We start from the raw sequence: 27,255 nt of genomic DNA on the forward strand, positions 1-27,255 counted from the left end.
CTCTTGTACATCAAAGATATTCCTTGACAAACCCATTGTCACAATTTGTTGAACTGTGAACCTCGACCACCATATTCTTTTGACTTCAAATTCATCATTACAATTCTCCTAGTAATCTTCTAGCTAAGGTTCATGAGAAAAACCATCATCAACATCTAAGTTCTCTATAGCAAACCTTCGACTATCAAATTTATGTCTAGCAACATATAACTGCAGATTGAACTTCTTGAATTCAAGTTCAAGGTTCAAGGCATCTGAAACGAACCTACAACTATAGTATCCCAACTCTACTGGGAAGTCAACCCCAAACTTTCCTCCACTTCTCTTATCAATATAAGGTAGCTGTCGATTGACTTTAATTAAAATATAGCTATCTAGAGCATACCTGGGTAACCTAAAAGGTTCATCCTAAAAGCTACTAGCTCTAATATAGGTGAACTGAGCAAACTGAACAAGAAACTACCATAAATACCAATAAATTTCATTGCTTCTATCGACAATCTCCTGTTTGTGTTACCCTGCAGCTCATGAACCAATCTTTCTGCAAAAATGTCATTCCATCTCATGAAGTTTTCTGCATATGTCTGTTGTTACAAGTGAGGATAGTATTCATATACCCTTATTCCATCAATCCAAGGTTCATGGTGTAAGCCATTCCAGTCTCGGGTGCAAGCAAGCATATAAAACATGCACGAGGACATATAAAAACCACTCATCCCTGCAAATTTGTTTAAACTCTCATGTAGTCTCTCTACAACATCTTGTCCCCAATCTAGGTACCCACTTCCATTCAACATGACTTGGATGTAGAAATACATCTAGTCTTGCCAATAAAAGGCATGAGCATTTCCTTTCAATCTGTTCAACAGAACAACAATATCTCATACCTTTGTTATGAAATCCTCTCTGGTGAGTGCCCTTGGTAACCTGGAACCTCTTTTTTGAATTTTTAATAACCAGTTCCTAGCAATTACGCTTCTGTAGGTGCTCTTCTTCTCATAACAGAAGGAATATGAAGTACCAATAGTCCAATCTTCATACGAATCCTTATGAGGAATGCCCATGGCTGCCATTACGGTCTCCCTATCAATTTTCAACAACACCTCACCATTGATGTCCCTAATACACCTATGTTCTGCATCATACCAGTTCATACATTCTAAAACTAGCTCCGGGCATGGTGCAGTGACGGGAAATGCAACGGCCTCAACCATACCACATCTTACAATTTTCTCCATCATAGAATTTTGGGTTGGGTTCTTAACTCTCTCCAGAAAATCAGAGAGGTCTGCTTGTGCTAATGAAGTGTCACTCATCTCTGGAAGCGAGCTAACCAAATAGGAAGTGCGCCCCAATTTCGACAGAGTTGGCCTCATGATGGCCCCTCTCATATTTATCAAATAATTTCAAGAATGAAATAAATTCTTTTACACAACAAAATAAATTCTTTTACACAACAAAAGGGAACGAACAACAACTAGCTTCTGAACAAGTAAATACAATAAAAGAAGAAACAATTGAAACTAACCTGAACCCAACAACAAATTCTTGAAAACCTTCTGAATGCAGATACAATACCTCCAGCTTCCCTCGCTTTCATGGCTACTGAGAAGGTACTAGAAAGATTGCTAGCTTTTGCAACAAAAATGGACAAAATCAGACTCAAATCATAGCTAGATGTACCAATTAAGTAAGCTCATGTGAATTGACACCTGATTCGATGTATAACCGACATGCATTTAATTTCAGGTCATTCCATCACATGACACATGAATTACCATGATTGTTTGTCATAATTAGAAACTATTTTGAACTACATGGAATATTCTCCTTTCTCACCGCCATTTTCCCTCCATGATACATGCACCACTTCTACATGAAACCTCGGACTAAGAATTTCAAACTTTGAACCTTGAACCAAGAACTGAAAGGTTCACAGATTCAAGTTAAACTTTGAGGAATAACTTGTAATAGAATATAAAATGGTCTCCACGAAAAAACAACAAAAGGACAATGAACGAGCAAAGACAAAAACTGACGTGAAATTAACTTCGAACCTTGAACCTAGAACCGAAAGGTTCAAAGGTTCAAGTTCAATACGAATTTTCAACAAAGCACTCGCATTTACCATGAAACAAAGCTGCGAAGACAACTTTCTTTAAAGTGCTCTTTGAACTTGAACTTTGAACTAAGGGAAGGTTCAATGACTTGAGTTCAAAGGGAGGAAATACATGACCGGAAAGGGAAAATAAACATTAAAGGGTGACCTTCGAATTGAATCTCGAAGAAAAGAAGGGAGGACTAACAAGGTTTAAGGTCAATTTCATGATCAAGAGATCCTATTCATTTTTAATTCAACTATTCCTGCCAAAAGATAGTGTGCCTCTCTTGGAAGCATTCTATATCTTGCCCCGAAGCAGTGAGTTTTAGTTGTACAAGTCCTTTGTATCTTGCCCTAAGGTTGTGCACCTTAGCTAGCAAGTTTGGAGCAATGAGCTCCTTAGATTGTGTTATAATTGTTGTAATCATTTATATCTATACCAAGTGTGTGTGATTCTCATTGTGGTTTTTCCCTTCTTGGGTTTTCCATGTAAATCTAGTGTCTATAAGTCGATTTTGTTTTGTGCTTTCATGATTTCATTAAAGTAATATGTTAGATGTGGTTTGATGCTTAATAGATTAGAAATAAAGTTGTGTTAGAGATCTAGACTGTGTCACCCCCCCATCTCAGTCCTGCTATGTGTTCAAGACAGTGCCTCAACTCTGCTTCAGCTCACCACACCTCTTTTTCTCTATCCATAGTCCATAATAGGAAAGGCCTCATGAGGAGTTTGAATTTTGCCACCTGCATCCATTCGTCGTTCTTTGTCACAAAAACTTCCCCTAGTTAAGCCATCTCCATTATCATTTCTAACTCATATTTCCATTCCTCCTAAACACATTCTCTAATCACCCACTGTGCATCCTCCTTAGAGCCAAGTTCTTGGCACCATGTGTAGAATAAAGAAGCAATATCTACATTCATTCTATAGCTAACTTTGATTTCATATACTCATCTCCCAGAAAAATCTCAACCATATGTAAGAATTTGGAGTCTTCAAACTCGAATAAATTCTTGAGGCATTCTTTCTAAATCACACCTAAGAATGCCAATTGTTGTTTGCAAGTGAGGAGGGTGAAATTTGCCTTCATTTTTGTTTTCATTGTAAATTTCACTCCCCTTGATTTGATCATTCCAAATACCACATCAAAATAGTAACTGGCATGCCCACTTTTAGATCCTTCCTGCAAATTCATCATACAAGAGTAGTGAGCATTAACTCTCATTAATGCTCATATGCAGTGATGAAATACATGCATTGTTTCATCCGCCACCTCAATGGTTTTAAGCCCCTGTCACATTCACCTCCTCATTGAGTTTTAATCCCCATAGATTTCCCACATCACATGCACGTGATCATCATTCCATGTAATGACCCATTTTGAGTGGACATTTGCCACATTGTTGCCAACCTGCCTTGTGTGAGTTACTTTGAATTCTTCCATATTTTCCAACTCTCCCCTTATTAAATTAATATGTTTATTTAATCTCTAGGCATTGGTTACACCCTTCTTAATGTCATTAATTATGATTAATGAATCCTCTTCAAGTTGCAATTTTTTGATTGAAAGGACAATCGCCATTTTGATAGCAAAAATAATAGCTTGAACTTTTCCTTCATTATTTGTCTCGTCCCTCAATTTTTTGGCTCCATATGCAGCAATGTCACCATTGCAATCTCATGCCACAATTCTTGCATCCAATAGGCTTAGGTTGCCTTTCAAGGCACCATCAAAGTTAATTTTGATCCATCCATCTCTTGACTTTTGTCAAGCATCACTTGACCCACTAGATATATCTGGATCAACCCAGTAAGGTCCATTAACAAGCCAAGTTTATGCATTGTATTGTTGTTAAAATTATCATTGAATTTATTAGTTTGGATATATGGATATTCCTATTTTAAAATTAAATACTTTGGAATTTCAATAATTTTTTTTGTTAGTGAATTATGATTCATTACAACAATGTTATCATTGTCCTTGCCTTGATTGGAGTAAGATTTTTTTTTTTGTATTTTTAAACCATCCAATTATGATTTTGATATCACATTTTATGTCTATGTGCCAATGTAGTTAGGAATAAATATGTACATTTAAAAGTCTTTCACCTAACTCCCACAAGTTTTCTAATGTTTTAATAATAAGCAAAATGTGAAAATAAACCTATATTTATGGATATAAATGTCCACCAAAATTAGTTGTAGATACTTTTTGTTTTATAAAATCTATTTATACGCACACATGAAAAAAATCATAGCTGAATCCTATCAAAAGTCTACATAAAATCATAAGTATTATAACTTTGTTTTTCAAACTCATTTTATTATATGATTCATTACATTCTTTTTTATATGGCTTGATATGGTTCATTACATCCTTTTTATATGTATTTCACAAGCCGTGTTTGATTATTTGAGATAATTTATATTGACCTACATTTAATAATCATCATGTTTTGACAATTTTATTACATCAAAATATTTTAATTTTCATATTCAATAATTAATTATTGTTTGAATTTATTTAGCTACTTGATACCATAAATGTGAGAGATATTACAATTGCTTAAAAGTTTTGTTACCTTCATAGAAAATTCTAGTAGTCTTGTTCTTCTCAACATCTAGTAACAAGGCATTGTTGTATGCACGAGATATATTTTAGGGACTTGAAGGCAAGGAGGATTGTAAGATTTTGATTAGAAACTATATTTCTTATAGTCTTCCTTATAATTGAAGAGGATTTTCCTATTTATTGGGACCTATACCATGGGTTAGGAAAGACAAGATAAATGAATGGATAGCAGTGGAAAAGTGGTTGGACCCTCCTTATTAATCAAATCCCTAAAGGAGATGTATAGGACAATGACTAAGATAAATATCAATATTGTTTGTTAGAGGTGAGGTAATAGTATCGTCTATTGAGAAAAAAACCTTATTTTTTCTTTCATTATGACCATTAAGGTGTTGGTTTAGGTTGAATTACATTATGTACCAAAGGCATTTGGAAAGTATGGGAGGCTATCAAATGTTGGCTTTTGGGGGATGGTAATGGTTTTTGGGATGGTTTCTCTGTGAAACAACATTCATTGCAGTGGTCCTTGGTCATTAATTACCACACTATTTTGCCTGTGTAGGTGTCTTAGAATCATAATGTTAAGTTTTTTAGAAGAGCCATTAAGACCATTACTAATCTTTTTTCCAAAGCCACGTGCTCCTAATTTTCATACTTAAAAGCTAAGGCCTAAGAATTCTTTTAAGAAGTTTTAGAGATTGTCTCTACTCAACTACAACACGAGATTGCATTTGACTAGGTGACCATGGTGAAAGGATTATAAGTTGCACCTAATCACTCCTTTTTTCATAATTCACTCCCATCAAAGTTTATTCTTGAATTTATCCATATTTTCATATTGTTTAAAAATAAAATGATAGATGACCTCTCTAATCCAATTCCCGACCTTGGAGTTATAGGTTTCAAAGTATTTGGAAAGTGATTATGGGACACAAACTTGTTGTTTTCCTTGGATTATCATTTCCTAGGGCAAGAATGGGGACCTAACTAGTCCATCTTGGGGTTTCAAATCTTAGATGTCATTTCTATGGGCATTTGGAGTCTCTTAAATATTTATTTCAGTTTTGTCTTAGAGCTTAGTCTACTTTGACTTGGATTCACGACTTCTTCAAATTCTTTTGGTTTGAACCTTTGTCATGGCACATTATTCTTCTAAGAGATTGATATACAATTCTAGTAAAATTCACTTATATCTAGTAAGCTTTATGAGTTAAGATCCTTGTTTTTATATTTGGAAATAAATTTCACCTTTTTCTCAATGCTTTTATTAATCATCATTTTTTCAATAAATGCAACAACTATTATTATTTCTGATATTCTTTTGCATCAAAGACAAGAAAGTGGATATAGAAGTTGCTCTTTTGTATGTTCTTCTTGATCACTGAGGTAATGCACTTTGCATTGTAGCAAGGGTTCCTTCCAAATTGACCTTATTGTGCCTACACTTATTCTCCAATTAGGACTTGAGAAAAATGTGCAATCATAGTTAATGACAAACATTCAAAAAATTGCATTGGTTGGTCCTTGCCTCTTTAGGTTTGTCGCCTTTTCTCCAAATCTTTTGAATAACATCTATAGGTGAGGACCACCTATAAACAAGATGGAAAATTCCCATGCCCTGCTTTTGCTATATTACCTTGTTGTGAGACTTTGAATATTCAACACTATAAGAAGCAACACCTTGAAGATAATAATAGTGTGAATATCTAATGAGAGCTAATCCATTATAATTAAGATTGTCTAGGTGATACTTAAAATACCAAACTTGATAATCAGATTCATTCACATACTAATTCTATAAATTTAATTATACAATTATTTTTTAATATTTTACTTATAATTATACCTACTCACTCTTTTTTAACTTATTCCCAACCTTATTTTACGACAACATCCATGTAGAATCATTATCCAAATTTGATTTATTTTATTAAAAATTAAAAAATAATTGTATTCTGATTTTAAATTAACTAATAAATATAATAAATATGATTAGAAGCTTATTTTGATCCCTAAATAGACAATTCATTTATTTTACCTAATATAAGAAACTTTAAGGTGGATATCACCCACCTTTCTAAATAGATTGTACAATATTTTAAATTTGAAGTAATGCATGTAGATACACACTTAAGAAAAATAAAAATAATTGATTTTAAAAAAAGAAGAAAACTATAGCCCACATCCTTTGCGGTCCAACGAAATCAGAAAGTTCCAAACATATTGTATCTCAGAAAGATCAAATCTACTCTTGCCTGGTCAAACAGACGGCCCTGAGAAAACCAATCCCAGTGAGTAGTACAAACAAATCAGCTGTTTCTTGATTTTCAAAGTTGACCATCTCTGTTGCATCATCGCCATTAGGAATTTTAATACTATTAACTTTCTTCAGAGTTATTTAGCCCTAGAGTGAATACGTTTAAAGCAATGCCCAGTTGCATAATGCACACATCTTTTTGTCAATGATGGGAAGTTCCCTGCAGTTTCCTTAACTCATCCAGTTAATTCAAGAGAGACCCAATTAGTATAATTCCGTGTTCATAGATTTTACTTATATATAACCCCTCTGTTCATTGGCTGTAGGTTGGAGCAATTGGGTTAGATTAGGGTAAGAAGATCTCAGAATGAAAGAGTATATCATAAACAATTAGATTTGATTGCTGTTTCAGTAGTCGGGTATTTCGTTAGTTTGCAAATCCAATCGAGCCTGTCAAGAGCACGAGCACCTTGGTATCGACATGGTTACCATTCCGTATTTCACAGCTCTCACCACTTATTTTAGCTATGGAGTGCTCTTTGTGTTCGGCCATATGCGGGATTTCTTCAGAAGCTTCTGCAAATCTGATCAGGGCACTCCAGAGGTACTCTTATTTGTCGCTGTTTATTTCATGAATTTTCAACTGATCTGTTGTTTTGCTCTAAGTTTTACACTAGATTTTGCATTCTGACAGGTAGACAGATTTTATTTCCCTTTTGGGTTTCTGGTATTTGCTTCTCCGTTATTACAAATCAAACTTTGTAATCCTCTGATAAGATCCTATAATCACAGTTGGATTTGCTGTCAAAGGAAAGCTAATCCTATTTAATTTCTTTAGTCTAGACATTCATAGGACTTTCAACATTCAAAATCAGATGCAAAATCGTAGTTTTTTCGAACGAAAAAATAACCCCGTTTAATGATATTTAGTTTAGACATTCGGAAACCGGACACAAATCCTATAATCATAGTTGGCTAGTTTGTTGTATGATCTCGCGCAGAGTATTTTGTGGATGGAATGATGATTTATATAATTGCAACATTTATAGTCCTGCAAAAATTCAAAACTAAAAGCAAAATCCAATCATCATAGTTGGTTAGCTTGTCGTGTGATCTTTTGTAGAGTATTGTGTGGATGGAATGATGATTCATATACTTGCAACATTTATAATTCTGTAAAAATTTAAATCTAGATACAAAATCGTATTATCATAGTTGGTTATTCTGTTGTATGATCTCATGTGCCGAGAATTATGTGGATTGAATGAGGGTTTAGTGACTCGTATTTCAGCATCCATGGTATTTCTGTCATCATAAATTACTCATGTCATCCCGATTACCATTTATGTGGTGGGCATTTATGGTGACAAAGGGTTTAACCACAAGCTTGCATTCTCAGAGCATATGCCATTCTTTCCCATCATCTAGAATTTAGTATCCTCTTCCTCAAGATTAGCTTTCTAAGCTGGCTTGACTAAAGCAAGGTGGCTTTTTTGCATCATAAAATTAAATATTGTCTTTTATCAGTGAACGTATGCAAATTTAGTACAATTGCTTTTGATGTTAGCTGTGATTTTCTTTTTGCTTGAATCAGGGATATGCTCCACTCTGCAGGGACTTTGAAGACTTCTACACCCGTAGGCTGTATCACCGCATTCAGGTATTTTATACATTTGACATATGGCCTCCTCTATTCCTCTATAAAATAATGTGTTATCTTTAAGATGACTATTTTTTCTTGAAACATTGTTAAATCATTTCCAATCTGCTTTATGTGCTGCAGTTGCCTTTCTAAACGTTAAATCAGCTCATACACAATAAGGATCGAATAGTTTACATGATTAGACATCTTTGTTGGTTTCTGCTAATTGATTTCTTGTTCACATGATATACTACTATACATTGTACATGAATGCATAGAATCGTCAATTCATAGAACACTTTGGTCCTCTGAGACGTAGGTTACGGTCACTGCCTTTTTATTTTTTATTTTTTGATATATGCCCATTTAATAATTTATACATTTAAACCTTTTTAAGTTTATACATATATGCATATCGAGTTTATATATAATTATATTATTTTGGATTCTACTGTTGTTTGTGGTCTTGAGCTTGGAAAACAATTGACATTTGCTGAGGTTTTGGGGTAAGTGCTTGTTCATCTTTCTGAACATCCATTTATGTTAATGATAATCTTTCAATCCTTTGTAAGGGTTGTTGCAAGATTTAAGGGTTACTGTAAGATCATAACATCAAGCTGACAAGAAGATTGGATAAGACTGATGTTATTCTATGATGCAATTGAAGGTCGGTACACTAATTGTGATGACAATCTTTGATGCCATCTCTATGATATGATCCTTTTTTGTTAGGTACCAATTGAACATTTATTTGTGAAGGCTCAACCCAGATATAAACAGGGTATAGGTTAGATGTTTTAACCATGGTCCATTGGGATGCATCCCTGGGGTCCAGGTCATGTCTTGAATATCCAGAACATTTTGGGGATGGGAATGGGCATAATACATCCCCTCTCTGTCCCCATTTATTTGAAAAATTTGGGATTTATGGGATGTTCCTGAAAAGGGGGGCGTTTTATCTACTCAAAGGAACTTTGAACGTAATTATTAACATAACTAGCACAGCATCACACTGTGGATGAAGAACATTAAAATTTTATTTTGGGAGAGTCTCCTGGTGATGACCATGATTGGAATTTTCTCAGTGATGTCTGGGTACATGATATTATGGTTGACTCTGGAAATCTGAAATTTTTAATGAATGGAATTTTGATGAGGTGCAAAGCTTTCCTCCCATCAAATTCCTATATTTTAATAGTTAATAATAATAATTAGATACTATTTGCCCTGCACTTTGATTATGATTCAATTTTTGCCCGAATTACATTTTTTAATTTATACTATGAATTTAACCCCCAAATCACTACCAAAATTTGGTTATTTAGATAGAATCCATAAGCCATTCATGAAAGATATGGATGCTAGTGATCGCACTAGAGTGATGATTATTAGAATCCAACATGATGAGTGGTAAAAAATTGTTAAGGGTATGGGTACACCTTTCATATTTTTCTTCTTTGGATTAGCTTTCCAACCTAAAAAGAACAAAGTCATTTTGACCAATGGGTCAAAAGTTATGCCTGAAATGTGTAAGCCACCTCAGATTACAGGCTATGCTTAAATTTGAATTGTGTGAAGGTGCCATGACTTATGTACCATGGCAGATGGTTTCCCAGGATGACTATTTGGATTAGCTGTAAAAATATTGTTCAACCTACGGCAAAGCTTTGTTATTGTTAACCCATTTCATGCTATAACTAAAATCAGGGTTTATCATGATGGAGGTAAGAAGAAAGCCCTGCAATACATCACGTAGTCTCCAGATATTTTTCTTATTTGGTACATGAATGATGAATGTACCTAGTGCTTAGTCTATATCTATAGGGAGATCTGATTCTTTTTGCATGTAGAGGTTTTAATGAGATTAACACTACTTATATACACCCTCCTCCTTAATATGTTTCTGCAGCAGCAGGGATATAATGCTTCCATTTGTAGTTTTTAACTTTATTCGGTAACAAGGTGAAAAATTCGTATATTATGTGAACCTCTTTTACAAAATTCTTTCAATTTTAGAAATTAAATTTTTATTACAGTTATCATTGGGTAATTGTAAGTGATATGATTTTTTCAATTCATATTGTATTTAGAATTCTACAAAAGAGTAAGGAAAAATTTCAAAAGCTTTGATTAAACAAGTCTAACACTTGTCTTATTTCAAAGTAATAACAGCCTTGCAATACCATTTGTTTTGGAGAGCAATTACGTGATTTGACACGTAATCTTTGGCATGACAACTTTAACAACAGCAGTCTCCTCTAGATTCTCGTATCATATTTTACTATTTGTATCTATGAATTTCAAGGACTGTGTTCTCACAACATTGCCTTTCGCAAATATATGCTTCTTATTTCATCTAGGACTTGGGCTTTCTAATTTGCTTTACACTCAAATTTCATGTCATTGAGAACTCTAGCACGATAAGTGGCTTCCTTTACCAACAAGTGTAGTTGCCATTGGAGGGATCAATTTAAAATGTCTCTAAGGATTCTCTCTGCCTCATTGTTTCTGTGATCATGAGCTAGAGCCTCAATGTCAGCAATATTATTTGAATTTCAACCTGGGTCCAAAGCACAAGCCAACTATAGAATTCCTAGGCCCTATGCCCTCATAGTCATATTAGTTACTCACTGTTTAAGTGTAGAAAGGATTCTTCCTTAACAATCTTTCCTTAATATCTTTCTCTTTTGACAGAATCTCAACGATTTGTACATTGAAGGTTAAGCAACTTCTGCCATTGCAGCCATGATTCTATTAAGCAGGCTTTCCAGTCAGGAATTGAAAAATACGTCTCTTACTTTCCGGTAATAGCTGCCTAGAGAGCATAGATGATGTTCTATGCTAAATTAAGTCAATCAGTATTAAAGAGTGGATCCAGTTTTAATAAGAGAAAGAGGCCTTAGAGAAACTCGGGATTATCTCCTAATTGGCTAAGCAAATGAGCATTGAATGATAGTATACAAGACATATTCTGACTGTTCTTTGTACTGGGAACATTAAGATGAACCTTGCCAGCTTCTTTTATGAAGTCGATCATGCATTAAGATTTTCCTATGACAGACAAGCCATAAAAAGGTTTTTGATGTTTGGCGACCTAGAGTTTCTCCAAACTTTGATCCATGATTTCAGATTTTGTTGATAGATTTTTTCTTTATTGACCAATGAATTAGTTGGGATTTTTCCTATTTGTTTAGACTCTATAGATTCATCACAGGCACTGTTGTTTTACTCAGCAGTGTTCCAAGATGGTCTGTGCAGTGGCTAAGTATTCCTTCGCATTCATAATGACTTGGAGATAGTTTTTTAAATTGTTTTCAATCTCAAATCTAATAAAATGCTGGAAGGTGTTCTTAAAATATTTCCAATTTTCCATAGTAATTAAATTTAGTGTATGTTGTTTTTGAAACTGACCATGATAGCACCTTATGGTTTGTTTTAATTGCATTTTGAAGTGTTAAGGTTTTAAAGGTTTCTCAATTTTTTTTTCTCACAGGACTGTTTTAACCGGCCTATTGCAAGTGCACCAGATGCTTGGATAGATGTGATTGAACGTTATTCAAATGACAACAACAAAACATTATTGTGGGTGATACTTTTCAAACATGGTTTTATAATTTCAGAAATTAAGAATAATATGAGTTATATGAAACATATTTACATTTGTTTGCACTGGCCAGTTTAGAAAGTAGCCCGTTGAACAATATTTTTCATATTCAAGGGATTTATTCTTTCAAGCTTTTATTTGAAACAGTCAAACTGGGAAGATAAATAGATGTTTAAACCTTGGATCCTACAATTATCTTGGATTTGCATCAGCAGATGAATACTGCACTCCACAGGTTATTAAATCATTGAAATCTTTTTCTCCGAGTACATGCAGCAGCCGTGTTGATGGGGGTAAGCATTAAATTACATGCAATGTATCAGATGGTTGTTTTCCAAAATCTGAGCTGATATGATTGAAATGTATTGCAGAAACTGTACTGTTGCCTGTTGTATGATTCTTTTTTGTCATCACTTACAGGATAAATGAAATCTTCCTGTTTTATTTCTGGTAATACAACAGGTACTACTGTTTTGCACAATGAACTTGAAACGTTAATTGCTAGCTTTGTTGGGAAGCCTGCTGCTATGGTTTATGGAATGGGATTTGCCACAAATTCAACCAGTATTCCAGCATTGATAGGAAAGGTAAGCTTTTAAGTTTAAACATACGGACTTTCTTGTTTGGTGATAAGTTTGCTTAATAGGTAGCCGTGCTTTAGAAAATACATGCTTAAGAAAAAGTGCACTTTCTATTGCAAGTTAGTGTAGAGTTGAGACTATGCATCCATTTAGCTGATTCATCACTCTCTCAGGGTGGGCTTATTATCAGTGATTCCTTGAATCATTCTTCTATAGTTGCTGGTGCTCGAGCATCTGGGTCAAAAGTTGCTGTTTTTCAGCACAACAGTTTGTACTATACACCTATCCTCAATGTCTTTGCTCACTAAAAACCTAGCAAACAGTCCATTTGCTGTTTTTGTATGCAAACATTCGAAAAAGTAAAAACTCATCAATTTTTATGATACTTTCAGCACCTTCACACTTGGAAGATGTGCTTCGAACAGCTATAGCTGAAGGACAGCCCCGGACTCATAGACCTTGGAAAAAAATAATTGTTGTAGTGGAAGGTATCTACAGTATGGAGGGTGAACTTTGTAAGCTTCCAGAGATTGTGGCTGTCTGCAAGAAGTACAAGGTTTGATTGGCTAGTTTACTGTTATTTGTTTACATTGTTTTCCAGAATCCTTTAATAATTCTTCTTAATATGATAAGGTTTCTATTATTAGTTTTCACAAACATCTTGAAGTGCACAACAACCGGTCCTTATATATTCTTGTGGATTAGGCTTACACATATTTGGATGAAGCACACAGTATTGGAGCTGTTGGTAAATCAGGAAGGGGAATTTGTGAGCTCCTAGGGGTGGACCCAGCAAATATTGATATTATGATGGGCACCTTTACAAAATCTTTTGGATCATGTGGAGGCTATATTGCTGGATCCAAGGTTAATAAGATATTTGGAGATCTGAAATGTTAATCCTGAAATTAGATTATCGACTTGACGCTAATAGGGTTGTTTTGATAGTAGTAGTGTTTGTAATTTAACTAGTTATTATGGTGCATACTTATTGGCATTCGCTTTTTTGATTGGCTTACTGTTTTCTCTCCAGGATCTCATTAAGTATCTGAAGTCGGTTAGTCCTGGACACCTCTATGCAACAGCTATGACTCCACCAGGTGTACAACAGGTTATATCAGCATTGAAAGTTATTCTTGGAGAGGATGGTTCTAATCGAGGTGAGAGAACAGGTTATATCAGCATTGAAAGCCATCTGAATTTCATCATAGTATCTTTTTGTAGATTGTTCTTTTTAATTTCTATAGGTTGTGAAGAATATACAATTTTGTTGAAGTTGTTGGGTTGTTGCTTTAACATCCTACTTCTCTCTGGTATTAACATCCCCTAAGGCGCTCATGTGCTTTGTGGGTCTCCTTACCATGTGATTATTACCAAAGCAAGTAAGAGAAATGTCATAAAGAGATTATTACTCATGAGAATTGACTGTGAAAGTGAAATTTGCACATAAGTAAAAGTATATAATATATAAATTATTTTTTATTATTACTGATTTTTAGTGTGCCTTTTTAACAGGAGCCCAAAAGCTTGCACGCATACGAGAAAATAGCAATTTTTTCCGTGCAGAGTTGCAGAAAATGGGATGTGAAGTTCTTGGAGATCACGACTCACCTGTGATGCCTATAATGCTGTATAATCCATCCAAAATTCCAGCTTTCTCAAGAGAGTGCTTTAAACGCAATGTATGAGTAAATTTTCTATCTGATCATGTAAAAGGTTACAATTTATATACCATTATTTTCTATGGTAAGAAGTTACTAATAAACGTAATTTTAGGCATCAGAATAGGTTTGCAGCTATGATCTATTTTGCGGTAATGGTTTTCAATAAACAAGAACGATTCTCTTTCAAAATTGAAATTAGGTCTGTCTTGTGTGTACAGTGTCTACAGACTAACCTTTTCCAAAATTTCTTTTCAGTATTAGTTCTTTTGCTCCTAAACCAGTAAATTTCTTTGAGACTAAATGCTTTATTTTTTGCATTTAACTACAATAATTCTTTGGTAGCCCATTGAGAGATTAATTGCAAGGGCTTATTAAAAAACAAAATTCCTTCTTGCCTCTATGGTATGTAGTGTTATAGAGTTGTACAGAGATCTTCTACTGACCATCATTATGCATGATGACAAACACACATTCTTGCACATTAATTTTCCAATAATGGGTAGCCTATATATATGTATATCAGCTTAGCTAATGAGAATCTGAATAACTAATCTTTGTCCTAGCTGATATCATCAAAATAGTGAAATACAAAACTATAGAGACCATTATGCCTGCAATCCAGAGAGAATCCACGGTACTATATAAGCGACCGCAAAATTCTGTGCTCACACCTTTTACTCACTTTATTCTGTGAATTCTACTGTGGGACGATTTAAGCTTCATATTCCACCCTGCTGCACAGGTTCAGTATCCTTTAGCTGTGATGCTCTCAGCAGGTTTTCAAAATTTCAAGTTATATTTTGTCAGCTTTCTCATCCCCATTGAGTTCTGCAAGATTAATTCTGATTTTTGTACGTATGGCATTAATCTTTTTGTACCAAGTTGACATTTGTGATGCCACACTCTTCATTAGATTCTACATCTTACCCAGGACCTGCATAATTTCATGCCTTCATCTATGCCTTCATATTGCTTTTGTCCTGCCTTTGCCCCCACCCTTATGCATCTAAAAGATATTGCCGGGGCTAGCCAGAACACTTCGCGTGCCTATGATATTTGCCTGTCTCATCACATTGAGGAGAGCAACAGATTGTTGTGGGTCAACCATTCACATCCATAACAGCTCCAGACCTAGGACCTTGCCTTAAAGACAATTTGGTGAAAAAGTTAGTGGCTATCCATTTGAACAATATATATTCCTTGATTCCATTTTAGAGCACTGATTGAGTTATCCATGACAGCAACAGTAGTCAACTTTGATGCTTTAATTGACAATGATATTTGTATAAATCAATATTTGTTATCTAATGTCTTCTATCAGGACATTGTATGCACAATGGGCACCTTCTGGGGAATCGAAATTTGGCAAATTTTTTTTTTCTCTCTCCTCTGACCACATGCCTGATATTATGTGTATTTGAGTTGACATAAAATTATTTGTAAATTCTAGGAACAAATATTATCCGTATATGTACTCCCATTTAAAATATGATAATTTGAGACGGAAGTAATTGCAAAGTCTACTATTTCTTTTGTATGTTGACAATCCTTTTTTTGAACAGATTGCAGTGGTGACAGTTGCTTTTCCTGCAACACCTTTGCTGCTATCAAGGGTTCGGATTTGCATATCTGCTTCTCATACCAAAGAGGATTTATTGAGAGCATTGGAAGTATGTATATGGTCCTAGATCTTCTAATTTTTTCATGTTTCCATTCAGAGAGAAACTTTTGTCTGTTACTATTGTAATTGCATCTTTTGTTTTGAATGTAGAACCTCTGGGTGTTGTTCAATATGTAATGTCCCCTTATTGAAGTAGGATTTATTAATAATAATAATAATAAATTAAAATATAAAAGAACAAAAATAAAATTTAATATAATTAAAATTTAGTTAAGTTTAATAAATGGTCAAAAGGCATGAAATGAAAAGTTGTGACTCCCTGAAACATGAGATATAAAAGGGAGAGAAGAGAACTTCATTTGGGAAAAGGGAAGGAGGAAGAGACTCAAATATTAAGCTTAGCCTAGCAATCAAATCCAGCGATCAAATATGTTTAATATTAGTTAAGGAGCAAAAGGAAAATTTATGTAGACACCACCCTTGAAGAAAAGGTCACTGTCTAAGGAGACAACTCTTCAGCGAGAAGAGAAGCATATTTAAGGCGGGACATGATTGAAGGAAAAGGAGTGGGAAGAGAAAATAGTAATTCGGATCTGAAATAGTAAAAGGCATCTGATCAGAATTGAACATCTTCGGCAAACAATAAAAGAGGACATCAATCCAGATTGGGAAAAAGGTCATATCAAGGAATAAGTGCAAATTTAGATCAAACTCATAACAGAGCAGTCCTAGATCTATGATATTGAACTGATAAAAGCTTTGTTGACTATTTTTGTGAAGCAATCAGTCTCTGAGAAGAACATCAATAGATTCAAAGATCTGAAGCAACCGTTAAAGGAATACACATTCCAAACTGGCCTTAGATCATCAACTCCAAATAAGTTCAGTAATCAGTGAAAGAAGACAACGTCTGTTGTTTGTAATTAGGGCTGGCGGATTCCAATTGCCTTGGGCGACATTGGAATCCGCCTAAGGGGGCTAGCCCCTTCTCCAACATATAGGGCCAGGCCCTACACCTCTCGGCTTCTCCTAAAAGGTCCCCACGCTACACTCAAACCCAACACGCCACCATGATAGGGCCGACCCTATCCACTTCGCATAAAAGAAATTAAATAAATTAAAAGGTTCAATTTGCAAGGCAAGCTGACATGATTAGAAGTATTGCTACTTCTATAAATAAAGCATATACTTCACATAATAATCATTCATTCAGTTTTAAGTAAATGCGAAATATATCTTGAGGCAGCGAACTTCTTTAGAGGCAGCAGATCATAGCGAACTTCATTAAAAGGCAGCAGATCATCAGTCAGATCACAGCGAACTTCATTAAAGGCAGCAGGTTATCATTAAAGATAGTGAACTCCATTGAAGGCTCAAGCAAACCCCATAGAAGGACTGCGAACTAGTTGAAAGGTGCAGCTAACCCTTGTTATGCACAGCAAGTCAGATTAGAAGGACTGCAAATCATGATCTCTGTCAGTAAGCTAGTTGTGTAGACTTCTATGTCATCTTCCTTGTGACTGCAACATCTATACTCCAGATAAGTGTGTAATTATCATTTGAATCTATAACCATAATCAGATCTGAGGATCTTTTCTGGCTGGGTTTTTCCTCCTAGAAGGTTTTCCCAGTGTAACTGTGTCTTGTCTTTATGCATTCATTTTCTTTACTATGCTTAAATCTGGAAAACAATAAATCTAACTAACCTAGTTGGAAACAAATTTCTGATTTTCTAAGTTTTATTTAATCTGAAAGTACTAAAATAACAATCCAGATCAGATAAGCAGCAGATACATGACTGTGAATCAGATTCTAATCCTATTCAGATCTGTTATATCCAACATCTAGACAAATTTTAAGTTAAGTCCTAATAGGGGACATTACAAGTGGTATCAGAGCATGTTCTTGCCAGCCTGAGGGAAATAATTGATGCAATTAAGCCAACAAGCTTTAAGAGCTATAGAGAGGGAAAGAAAGAGAACTACAGTAGCCCATGCCAAGGAACAAATGGAACATGAATTCAGAGCCTTAATGGAGCAAACTGCCCAAACCCTGCAAAACATAACATCAACTATAGGTAATCTTAGAGCAGACCCTAGAAATGAGAGGGAAAATACACCAAATCAGTCAGAGAATTATTGTAGAACCACCCAAGAGTTAACCCCAAGAACAAATGAACCAACTTTCCTATTTAGGGAGGAACCATCAAGGGGAAGTGAAGAAACAAATACTCCCAGCACAAGGGAACTTGCTGCAGAATATGCAAGACTAGAACCTGAAATAAAAAGGAGTATCTCCTTTTCTGAGTTTAGTGAAGCTGATGCAAGGAGGAACCATAGGAAAAGAAGGGCGCAACCCAACCTAGAAATACAACACAAAGTGGGGGAAATGAGCATCACCAACTTTGATGGATCCGGGAAGCTCACAGCACATTCACGGATTCAAAAATTGGAAACATACCTCACCCTTTGTCCTATGACACAGAAAAATGCCAGTACATTCGCCATACTACACTTAGAAGGAATGGCACATGATTGGTGGCATCTTGGCCTAATTACTCAAGACTATAGAAGTATAAGGGACCTATAATATCTTCAAGAAGAGACTCATTGAGAGATTCGACCAGACTCACCCCCAAAAATATTTTAAAGAGCTAACAAGAATAAGGCAAAGAGGAACTCTTGAAGACTACATCACATAATTCCAAAGGTTAGCTGTTATGGTCCCCGAAATATGTGAAGAACGGCTTACTTATTCATAGAGGGACTTTCAGACTCGCTCCATGGGTTGTTAAGTGCATTTGACCCAACCACCCTTCATGAAGCAATCTTAAAAGCTACTAGACTTAATGCCAAATCAAGGGACAATTATCATACAAAAATCATCCCTCTCCCCCTCTATCTTACAATGAAAGAAAGGAGCTCATGAACAAAGGTCTATGTTTCCACTGTAAGGAAAAATGGGAATATGGACACAATTGTAATCGAGAAAAATTTAAAAGATGTTGAGAAGACCCAAAAGAAAAAGGTTTGTGCTTCAAATGCAAGAAAGAATGGAGGCCCAGACACATGTGAAAGCCAATTACGTAATATAGAGGCAATGTTCGATGATGAAACAAAAGGAAATCCAAGTAAGAAAACAAGGCACGATGAGGAAAATCTTAAAAGCATCCAAGCAAAGACAATAAACAAATGGAGCTTTGTGGAGTAGCCAATCCAGTAATTATGGCACCACGCCCTTACATCCTCAAGGTTTATGGGACTTATTAAGAAAATGTTTGAAGCATATGGGAGAAAGTTTACTACACATCAATGAGCATACAAGAGCATAAGGATTGGGGTTAGAGTCTTAGACCCACTTTCTGACTCAAGATGAATTAGGAGCAGAAGGATTGGGGTTATGCCCACTTTCCAACTCAAGATGAATTAGGAGTAGAAGGATGGGGGTAAGCCCATTTTTTGATTCAAGATTAATTAGGAGTAGAAGGATTGGGGTTAGGCCCACTTTTTGACTCAAGATGAATTAAGAGTAGAAGGATTGGGGTTAGGCCCACTTTTTGACTCAAGATGAATTAAGAGCAGAAGGATTGGGGTTAGGCCCACTTTCTAACTCAAGATGAATGAGGAGCAAGAGGATTGGGGTTAGGCCCACATTCTAGCTCGAAATGGATTAGAAGAAGGATTGGGTTAGGCCCACTTTCTGGCTCGAAATGGATTAGGAGCAGAAGGGTTGGGGTTAGGTCCACTTTTTGACTCGAAATGCATTAGGAGTAGAAGGATTGGGGTGAGGCCCACTTTTTGACTTGAAATGGATTAGGAGTAGAAGGATTGGGGTTAGGCCCACTTTCTAGCTCAAAATGGATTAGGAGGAGAAGGACTGGGGTTAGATCCACTTTCTGGCTCGAATGGAAAGATGGGCTAGACCCATTGACGGAATCTAACATGCATATTTGTTTGTATACCGTGTCTGCATATATTCATGTGTATACTTTGTGTATTTGTGTATGCTCCATGTCTTCAAATATTCATGTGCATACTTCGTGCTTTTATGTGTATACTTGGTATTTGGCATATCTACTAGATGAATGTTTATGATTATTGATTTCTATCATCATGAATTCTATTTTTTTAACCCAGAACATGAGAATAACAAGGGCAAACCAAAAGAGATGAGTTTATTTAGGAAATAACATTGCAATTAAGGTCTTAGATGTGTGTCATGCTTATAATCCTCATCTTGATATATGATAAGTCCTTGTGTTAACACAAAGATCAAAGTAACACTGTGAAGGGGCAGATTACAAAGTAGACTCCATGATCATCCCACTATTGCTTGAGGACAGGCAATTTTGGGAAGGGCGGACTGTAATGTCCCCTTGTTGAAATAGGATTTAATAATAATAATAATAATAATAAATTAAAATATAAAAGAACAAAAATAAAATTTAATATAATTAAAATTTAGTTAAGTTTAATGAATGGTCAAAAGGCATGAAATGAAAAGTTGTGACTCCCTCAAACATGAGATATAAAAGGGAGAGCAGAACTTCATTTGGGAAAAGGGAAGGAGGAAGAGACTCAGATATTAAGCTTAACCTAGCAATCACATCCAGCGATCAAACATGTTTAATATTAGTTAAGGAGCAAAAGGAAAATTTATGTAGACACCACCCTTGAAGAGAAGGTGTGATGTCCCCTTCTAGTTGACATCTGTCAGCTGAGTAGATTAGCCTATCACTGATCCTCATAGGCTGATGAGTTGGGTAGAGGGTCCTCTAGAGTTTGATTCACCATCTTCAGAGCAAGCACTCCAGGTCTGGTTTTCGTTTGAGGTCTCCAGGACTCCGTTTGAGATACTTTCTATTTTTAGCAGTCCTGCTATTTATAGCCAGTAGGTTGGGCAAGGACAGATTATGGTTTTGGCAGTCTCCAGTTCAGACGACAGGGATTTCTGATGAATACTTAGAGAGATATTAATATTTAATTATTTTAATTAAATATTAAATGGCGAACTTTAATGTTTTAATGTTTTAAAAGTCACTTTAAGTTATAACTTAAGTGAGGGTCTATTTCTCATTAGATGGGGCAAGTTTTATATTAAATGGAAAATGATTTATTTTTTGACACTTCAATAGTCAAAAATAAATAATAAAAGTTAAAAATATTATTAAAGGCCAAATCGCACCTTTCTTGGGAATTGCGCCAACCCTAAATGGAGATGATTAAAGAAGATTTTAGGTCTTCTTTCATTATGCTAAGTTTTGGATAATTTGCTTTGGAGCTCTGAGAGGAGTTTTGGCCTAGGGTTTCAGCAGAAGATTCTTCTATAGTGATTAGAGGTATCGGTACAGGAAAACGCAGGATTCTTGTGCAACAACATCAGAGGTTGAGAAATATCAGCTGATCTTGCTCTTTCAGTTGGTTTTATCCAGAAACCAAGATTGGACAGATTAGAAAGGGGTTTATTAATTTTTATGCAAAAGATTGATTGCAGCCGTAGAGTCAGAACAGAGGCAGGAATAGGGGTGTGACAGATGGGGGTTTTGTGCATGTACAGCTTGCTGATCTGCCGTACCTTTCTTCCTTGAAAGGGTACGATTTTTGCTGAGGTGGAGTCCAAAAATTCCGAAACAAATGCTAGAAGGGACGCCTTGCCAATGTCTTTCCATCGGGCTAACATGCGAGTATTTCGGGTTAGTTTAAAATAAATTGCAGCTTGCTGTCAAAAAATCTGTGTATGACCAGCAATAGGAAAATAAGGGTTTTAACAGAATATACTGGTATTTATCAGTTCTTCTCTAGCTTGTTGTTAATTTTTATTTGAGGATTAATAAATGATGAACGGATGTAATGAGGGTTGAGGGTTTGATCAGTGTTGTTGAATATAAATTGATTTTCAGCAAATACCATTAGTTGCTTTTTGTGCTTAAGATTGTCAAAATTCTATTTGCTGTCATTATTTGCAAAGAACACACTTGAAACGCAACAGGTTCAACAAAACGTTAGTTGTCTCAGTTGAGGGCCTTTTGAGGTTCTTACAGAAGGTGACTGTCTAAGGGGACACGACTCTTCAGCAACAAGAGAAGCATATTTAAGGAGGGATGTGATTGAAGGAAAAAGAGTGGGAAGAGAAAATAGTAATTCGGATCTGAAATAGTAAAAGGCATCCAATCAGAATTGAACATCTCAAGCCAAAAATAAAAGAGGACATCAATCCAGACTGGGAAAAAGGTCATATCAAGCAACAAGTGCGAATTAAGATCAGACTCATAACTGAGCAGTCCTAGATCTATGATATCGAACTGATAAAAGCTTTGTTGATTATTTTTGTGAAGCAATCAGTCTCTGAGAAGAACATCAACAGATTCAAAGATCTGTAGCAGCCAATAAAGGAATACACATTCCAAACTGGCCTAAGATCATCAACTCCAAATAAGTTCAGCAATCAGTAAAAGAAGACAACATCCAGATCAGATAAGTAGCAGATACATGATCGAGAATCAGATTCTAATCCGATTCAGATCTGTTATATCCCACATCTAGACAAATTTCAAGTTAAGTCCTAATAGGGGACATTTCAAGATAGTAATACAAATAAAGTCTTTATCCCATATTTTAAGAACAAACATATTTCATTAACATTGCTAGATATTTTCTTAATCACTTGTCAACAGGCACTGATTAACATCGCTGAGAACCTCATTCCTTAATTTATTATGACATTTCTTTGTTGCTCTATTGTTTGAGTTTTATTGTTTGAGTTTTCTGTTGGACCCAATGAGTGTTGCGCTTGCATTTGGTCTTTTCAAAGGATAATTTAAGAGTATGCATCTAGCAATTAAAACGTTTTGCTATTAATTTGTTTTATTTCACTTTAGAGATTTTGATTCATTGCATACTTAAGGAAAAAGGCATATATTATCATCTATTGCTTAGACATGCTTACTGGATGAGAAAAATAAGGAAACGTTTGGTTGTACTTGCATACATCTACACAGATTTTCAATTGGGTACATTAATACATTCGAGGAATATGATCAAGGCATACTGACCAGTATTTAGCATGGATATTCCATTGCATGATTTGTTAATGCAGATTTATTTCCTTTTTGTTTGTTCCCGAGTTCTATGATGCTGAAATGGCAGTAAAATGCATTATCTTGATGCTTTCTACAACACTTTGGCAGCTATCTACTTCTTACGTACATTACACAATACTACAAATATTCTCTTACATGCTACTTACATTACATATCATGTTTGCAAGCACATCAACCATGTTAGTGAGAATATATTGCAGAAATTAAATGGCATGCAAATGTCCCAAAATCATGCAATCCTATCTAAAAGTCCAAGATAACTTATCTGGTGTCTTATGGTGGCATCAATCTTTGAAACAAATATAAATTTGTGGCTATTGATTGTTGCATAACATGCATATGAAAGTTTTAGGCCAGTTTTTAAAATTATTACGTAGCAATATTATCTATAGCCCCTATGATACCAGAGTGTTAGGCTAGACAGTCATGGATGGATGTGGTTGTGTTCCTGTCCTTTAGTATGTGCTAGTATAGTGAATGAAAAATAATGACAACAATGATTTAGGTGGAAGTTGAGTCCAGAGCCATTAGATCTCTCTGCATTTAATTCTCAGCATAGTGATGTAGTGACTTCTTCACACAATGTTTCGTACTTAATAGACATTAAGGGAAGAGTTTTTGATGGATTATTGTCTTGTTCAGCTGCATTTTGCATAAATTTATCGATGATAATTTGTATTTGATGTAACTACGTTGTTGGAATCTTGTGTTTGCTGCATCTTGGATGACCTTGAAGCTCCGCTGATATTAACCAAGGATCTGCCATCAGCAATTTGTAGACTGTATTAACTTCTATGTGAAACCTTGAGCTTAAATAAACTCACATTGTATTCTTGAATAGAGTGTATGTATCATTTCAAAATCATGGTGTGGGGATGCCTTGTTTTTATGCACTGATTTTATGTTTTGACTTCTGTATATATGGGCTACTGTACATGTGGATTTAATTTCCCAAGCTTTTAAAGCATCTCTATTTCCTACTGATGCTAGGCTTGTTTCTGTTTAACTTCATTTTAATTCAATTCAATTTCTGGTGTTACATTTTGATTTCAGGTGATCAGTGAGGTCGGGGATATGGTCCATGTCAAATATTTTCCAGTTGAACCAGAGAAGCAGCAGCAGCCAAAAGAAGAGAAAAAACTTTGTTGAAAACAGCCTGAATCAAGAGATGACAATCTTGATCATTGCATGTTACTAATGATGCTTTTGAAGCAATTACATTTTATTGTGTATGAAGATTTGAGTTGTTTTTCCTAGGGAGTTTGTCTTCTATAATGCCGGTGTATATGATCCTTTTTAATGGCATTGTATTGTAGATCCTTTTTAATGGGATTGTATTGTAAAACCATGATCAGATTATAGACTAATCTATCCAATTCTTTAGACTAACATGAACAGCATTATGCCATCTTGGAAGCCAGACAATTGTTTAATTTATAGGTTTGCTGCATGTTTTCTTTCTTATCTATAGATTGGTAGTCTTGATTAATTCTTCTTGGGAGGACACACTCTATCTTTTGGAACCTTAATGATACCCAATTCTATAGAAATCATGTGAATGTCTACTTTTGTAGCTTGTGTGATGCTAAAAAGCTAAAAATCCATGCATTATTTTGCGTTGTAATATCTTTTCATGATATTGCAAAAGATTGAAAAAGGGATCTTCAGTCCCCATAGATAAATATGGAACTTTTTCAGCGTATGGATTCTGGTCCAGAGAACCAGCCTGTGGCCTCTGCGTTGTCCTGTATTTAGTCTCACCAGTCTATCTGCAATACATGAGATTTTTACCTATGTGGGACTAAAATAGACATTCCTTACGCTAGATTGAAACAGAAAGATGGCTTAACATACCCAATTAGAATAGTCTGCCAACAAGCAAAAAGGTTATCGAGCTGAATAACATTGTTTCCTTTATCAGGACAGAATGCTGTTTCCAACTTGGTTACTTATGTTGTAGATTTTACCCGCATTGAATACACTTCAGTTTCACTTCTCTTCTAAATCATTAAATTATAACAAAATTTAAAATGCCAAAAGACTGCTGCAATTGTAGTAAAAAATATGCAACAACTTGCTTGAGACATAATTCATGTAGCACTCATAATATTGGATTTGACAGATGTTGGCAAACTGTATGTGAATCACCCTTCTACTACAGGTAGGGTCTCTGAAGTCGTTGAGTAACAGGTGAATAGACTCGTTATGAGTAACTATAGATGATTAGGTAAGTGTCATCCTTTTACCATGCCAAATACTTCGGATTGTGAGTTCCTCTGCTGCCTTGTGGGTTGATAATGCGACTTCATGTGGCTAATTTCTAGCTTTTTTGATTGGGTCTGCTTGCTCAATTGATTTGAATATCATTGGATAGACACTGATAGTCAGATGTTCAAAAGCTCAGACAGAGAGCAGAAGAGAACAGGTCAGTCAAATGAAAAAATTGGAAGAAGAGATGGTAGGTGATAATTTTGACCATAGTTCTCTTTGATGATTTCAGCTGCATATGGATCTGTCATGATAGTAGGGTACACCTGGTTGTTTTGGTTGCATATAAATTTGTCATGATAGCAGGGTGCACCTCATGGTTTCAGTCACTTATAGTATCAAACTTATCATGATGGGAGTAGTGTTGATGTGTGTTTTATGAGGCTTCAAACACAGAATAAAGTAATGAATTCTCCAAAATCTCCAATGAGTTACAAATGAAATGATTTGAGCTTATATAGGGCTCTCAATATAGATGAATGGTCAAGATTAATCTAAAATCAAGGACCAAGATTGTACCACCTAAACCCTAATTAGGGTTTTATACAACAAAATACCTAATTTTTGGCTTTCATTAAATAATGGCTAATGAGAAAGGAACAACTTTCTTGACACAAACTACGATGTAGGGTCCACCAATGAGAAAATTCTATGACACTTGGTTCGTAACAAACTATCTTCTAGAAGCTAATTTTGTTTATCCCTTTCTTTACAAGTAAATTCGATGAATTTGGACATAATGTTGTCAGACTCATCCATTGGGACACTTGGCATGATCTTTAATTGGTTCTCCGTGTAGGCTAACTCGGCTAAGGATGAAGTGAAAATCCTCTCCCACTCAAGCCCCAAATATCGGATGTTGCTCACAAGTGTCATGAATGACTAAATATCCTCCAGTTACCTTTCTGAAAGTGGTCCAGTTGTCTTGAAGAAGACACACCTTACTCTTTTTGTCAATCTGTCAACAACCACGTCTACATCTTCTTTCGTCTCTTTTCCAAGTATTGCTTCAGTTGTAGCTACAATTCTCTCACTTATTACCTTAATCATCTCCTCAACTCGAGTGTAACTGTTGCTGATATCTTCAAACATGTCCCTCCTCATCGTAAGTGTGCAATACCATATGTAGAAGTCACATGTCTGTCCATCTTCCACTACTCCATCATTTACTAAGGTTTGTTTGGGGATATCCATCAATACTTGCAGCCTTGGAATGGTTAACTTCTTAGTATTGCTAAATACATCATAGGAAGCAGTGAATGCTTGGATCTTGTCAAGGATAGTTGAAACTCTTTCAAATGTGCATGCTAACTCTCCCACAAACTTATTTGCCTTGGTGAAGGCATTATCAATCCAACTTTTCACCACGTGAGAGGTAGTCCTTATTTCTTTCAAGTCCTCAACTGAATCAGGTGGAAGCAATGAAGGAGGAATACGCAAAGGGTCAACTTGTCTTATCGGATTCTTGAGCTATTGGACATAGTTCCTTAAGATATTCAATTCTTTTTCCAGTGTCTTCTTTTCTACTTGTTTAATCTTTAGTCTATCTTGGACTGCCTTCACTGAATCATTCATCTCTTCCATCTCTTGTCCAACGGTAGTATGACCTAGCTTAGTAGTTGTTAAGTCATAGTCATTAGCAGTGATCTCTTTTTTTGGCTTCTCCACTCTTGTATAGTCTGGGACCTTGTATTATCTCTTGTGATCTTGGAGAGCTTAGAAGCTTTCTTCTTCTCAGCCGTCTTACCAATTCTCTCTAAGTCATCTGTTGTGTCTTCTTCTGCTACTATCACTTCCTTAGTCACTCTTTCTTTAAGCCATGTTGGGATAGTTTGATTGTTCCTC

General features: G+C 35.4%; 1 protein-coding gene across 1 annotated transcript; it reads left to right on the forward strand.

Annotated features, from left to right (window-relative positions):
- The first annotated feature begins 6,818 nt into the window (after positions 1-6,818).
- On the forward strand, positions 6,819-24,531 carry LOC131070460 (long chain base biosynthesis protein 2d). Its single transcript, XM_058006021.2, has 13 exons — positions 6,819-6,965; positions 7,258-7,535; positions 8,526-8,591; positions 12,067-12,155; positions 12,325-12,470; positions 12,640-12,764; positions 12,932-13,025; positions 13,151-13,314; positions 13,464-13,625; positions 13,792-13,918; positions 14,274-14,440; positions 15,985-16,092; positions 24,196-24,531. Exons 2-13 carry the CDS (start codon positions 7,413-7,415, stop codon positions 24,289-24,291), a joined length of 1,467 nt encoding a protein of 488 aa, XP_057862004.1. The 5' UTR covers positions 6,819-6,965; positions 7,258-7,412; the 3' UTR covers positions 24,292-24,531.
- The last annotated feature ends 2,724 nt before the right edge of the window (positions 24,532-27,255 follow it).

The sequence above is a fragment of the Cryptomeria japonica genome, chromosome 3, assembly GCF_030272615.1.
Source record: "Cryptomeria japonica chromosome 3, Sugi_1.0, whole genome shotgun sequence".
Taxonomy (NCBI): Eukaryota; Viridiplantae; Streptophyta; class Pinopsida; order Cupressales; family Cupressaceae; genus Cryptomeria; species Cryptomeria japonica.

Bases quoted from the DNA above. Each gene is read 5' to 3' on its own strand.
- LOC131070460 (XM_058006021.2), top strand. From the start codon at position 7,413: ATGGTTACCATTCCGTATTTCACAGCTCTCACCACTTATTTTAGCTAT. The intron at 8,592-12,066 runs GTATTTTATACA...TTTTTCTCACAG, and splicing joins GGCTGTATCACCGCATTCAG to GACTGTTTTAACCGGCCTAT. The intron at 12,156-12,324 runs GTGGGTGATACT...TATTTGAAACAG, and splicing joins GACAACAACAAAACATTATT to TCAAACTGGGAAGATAAATA.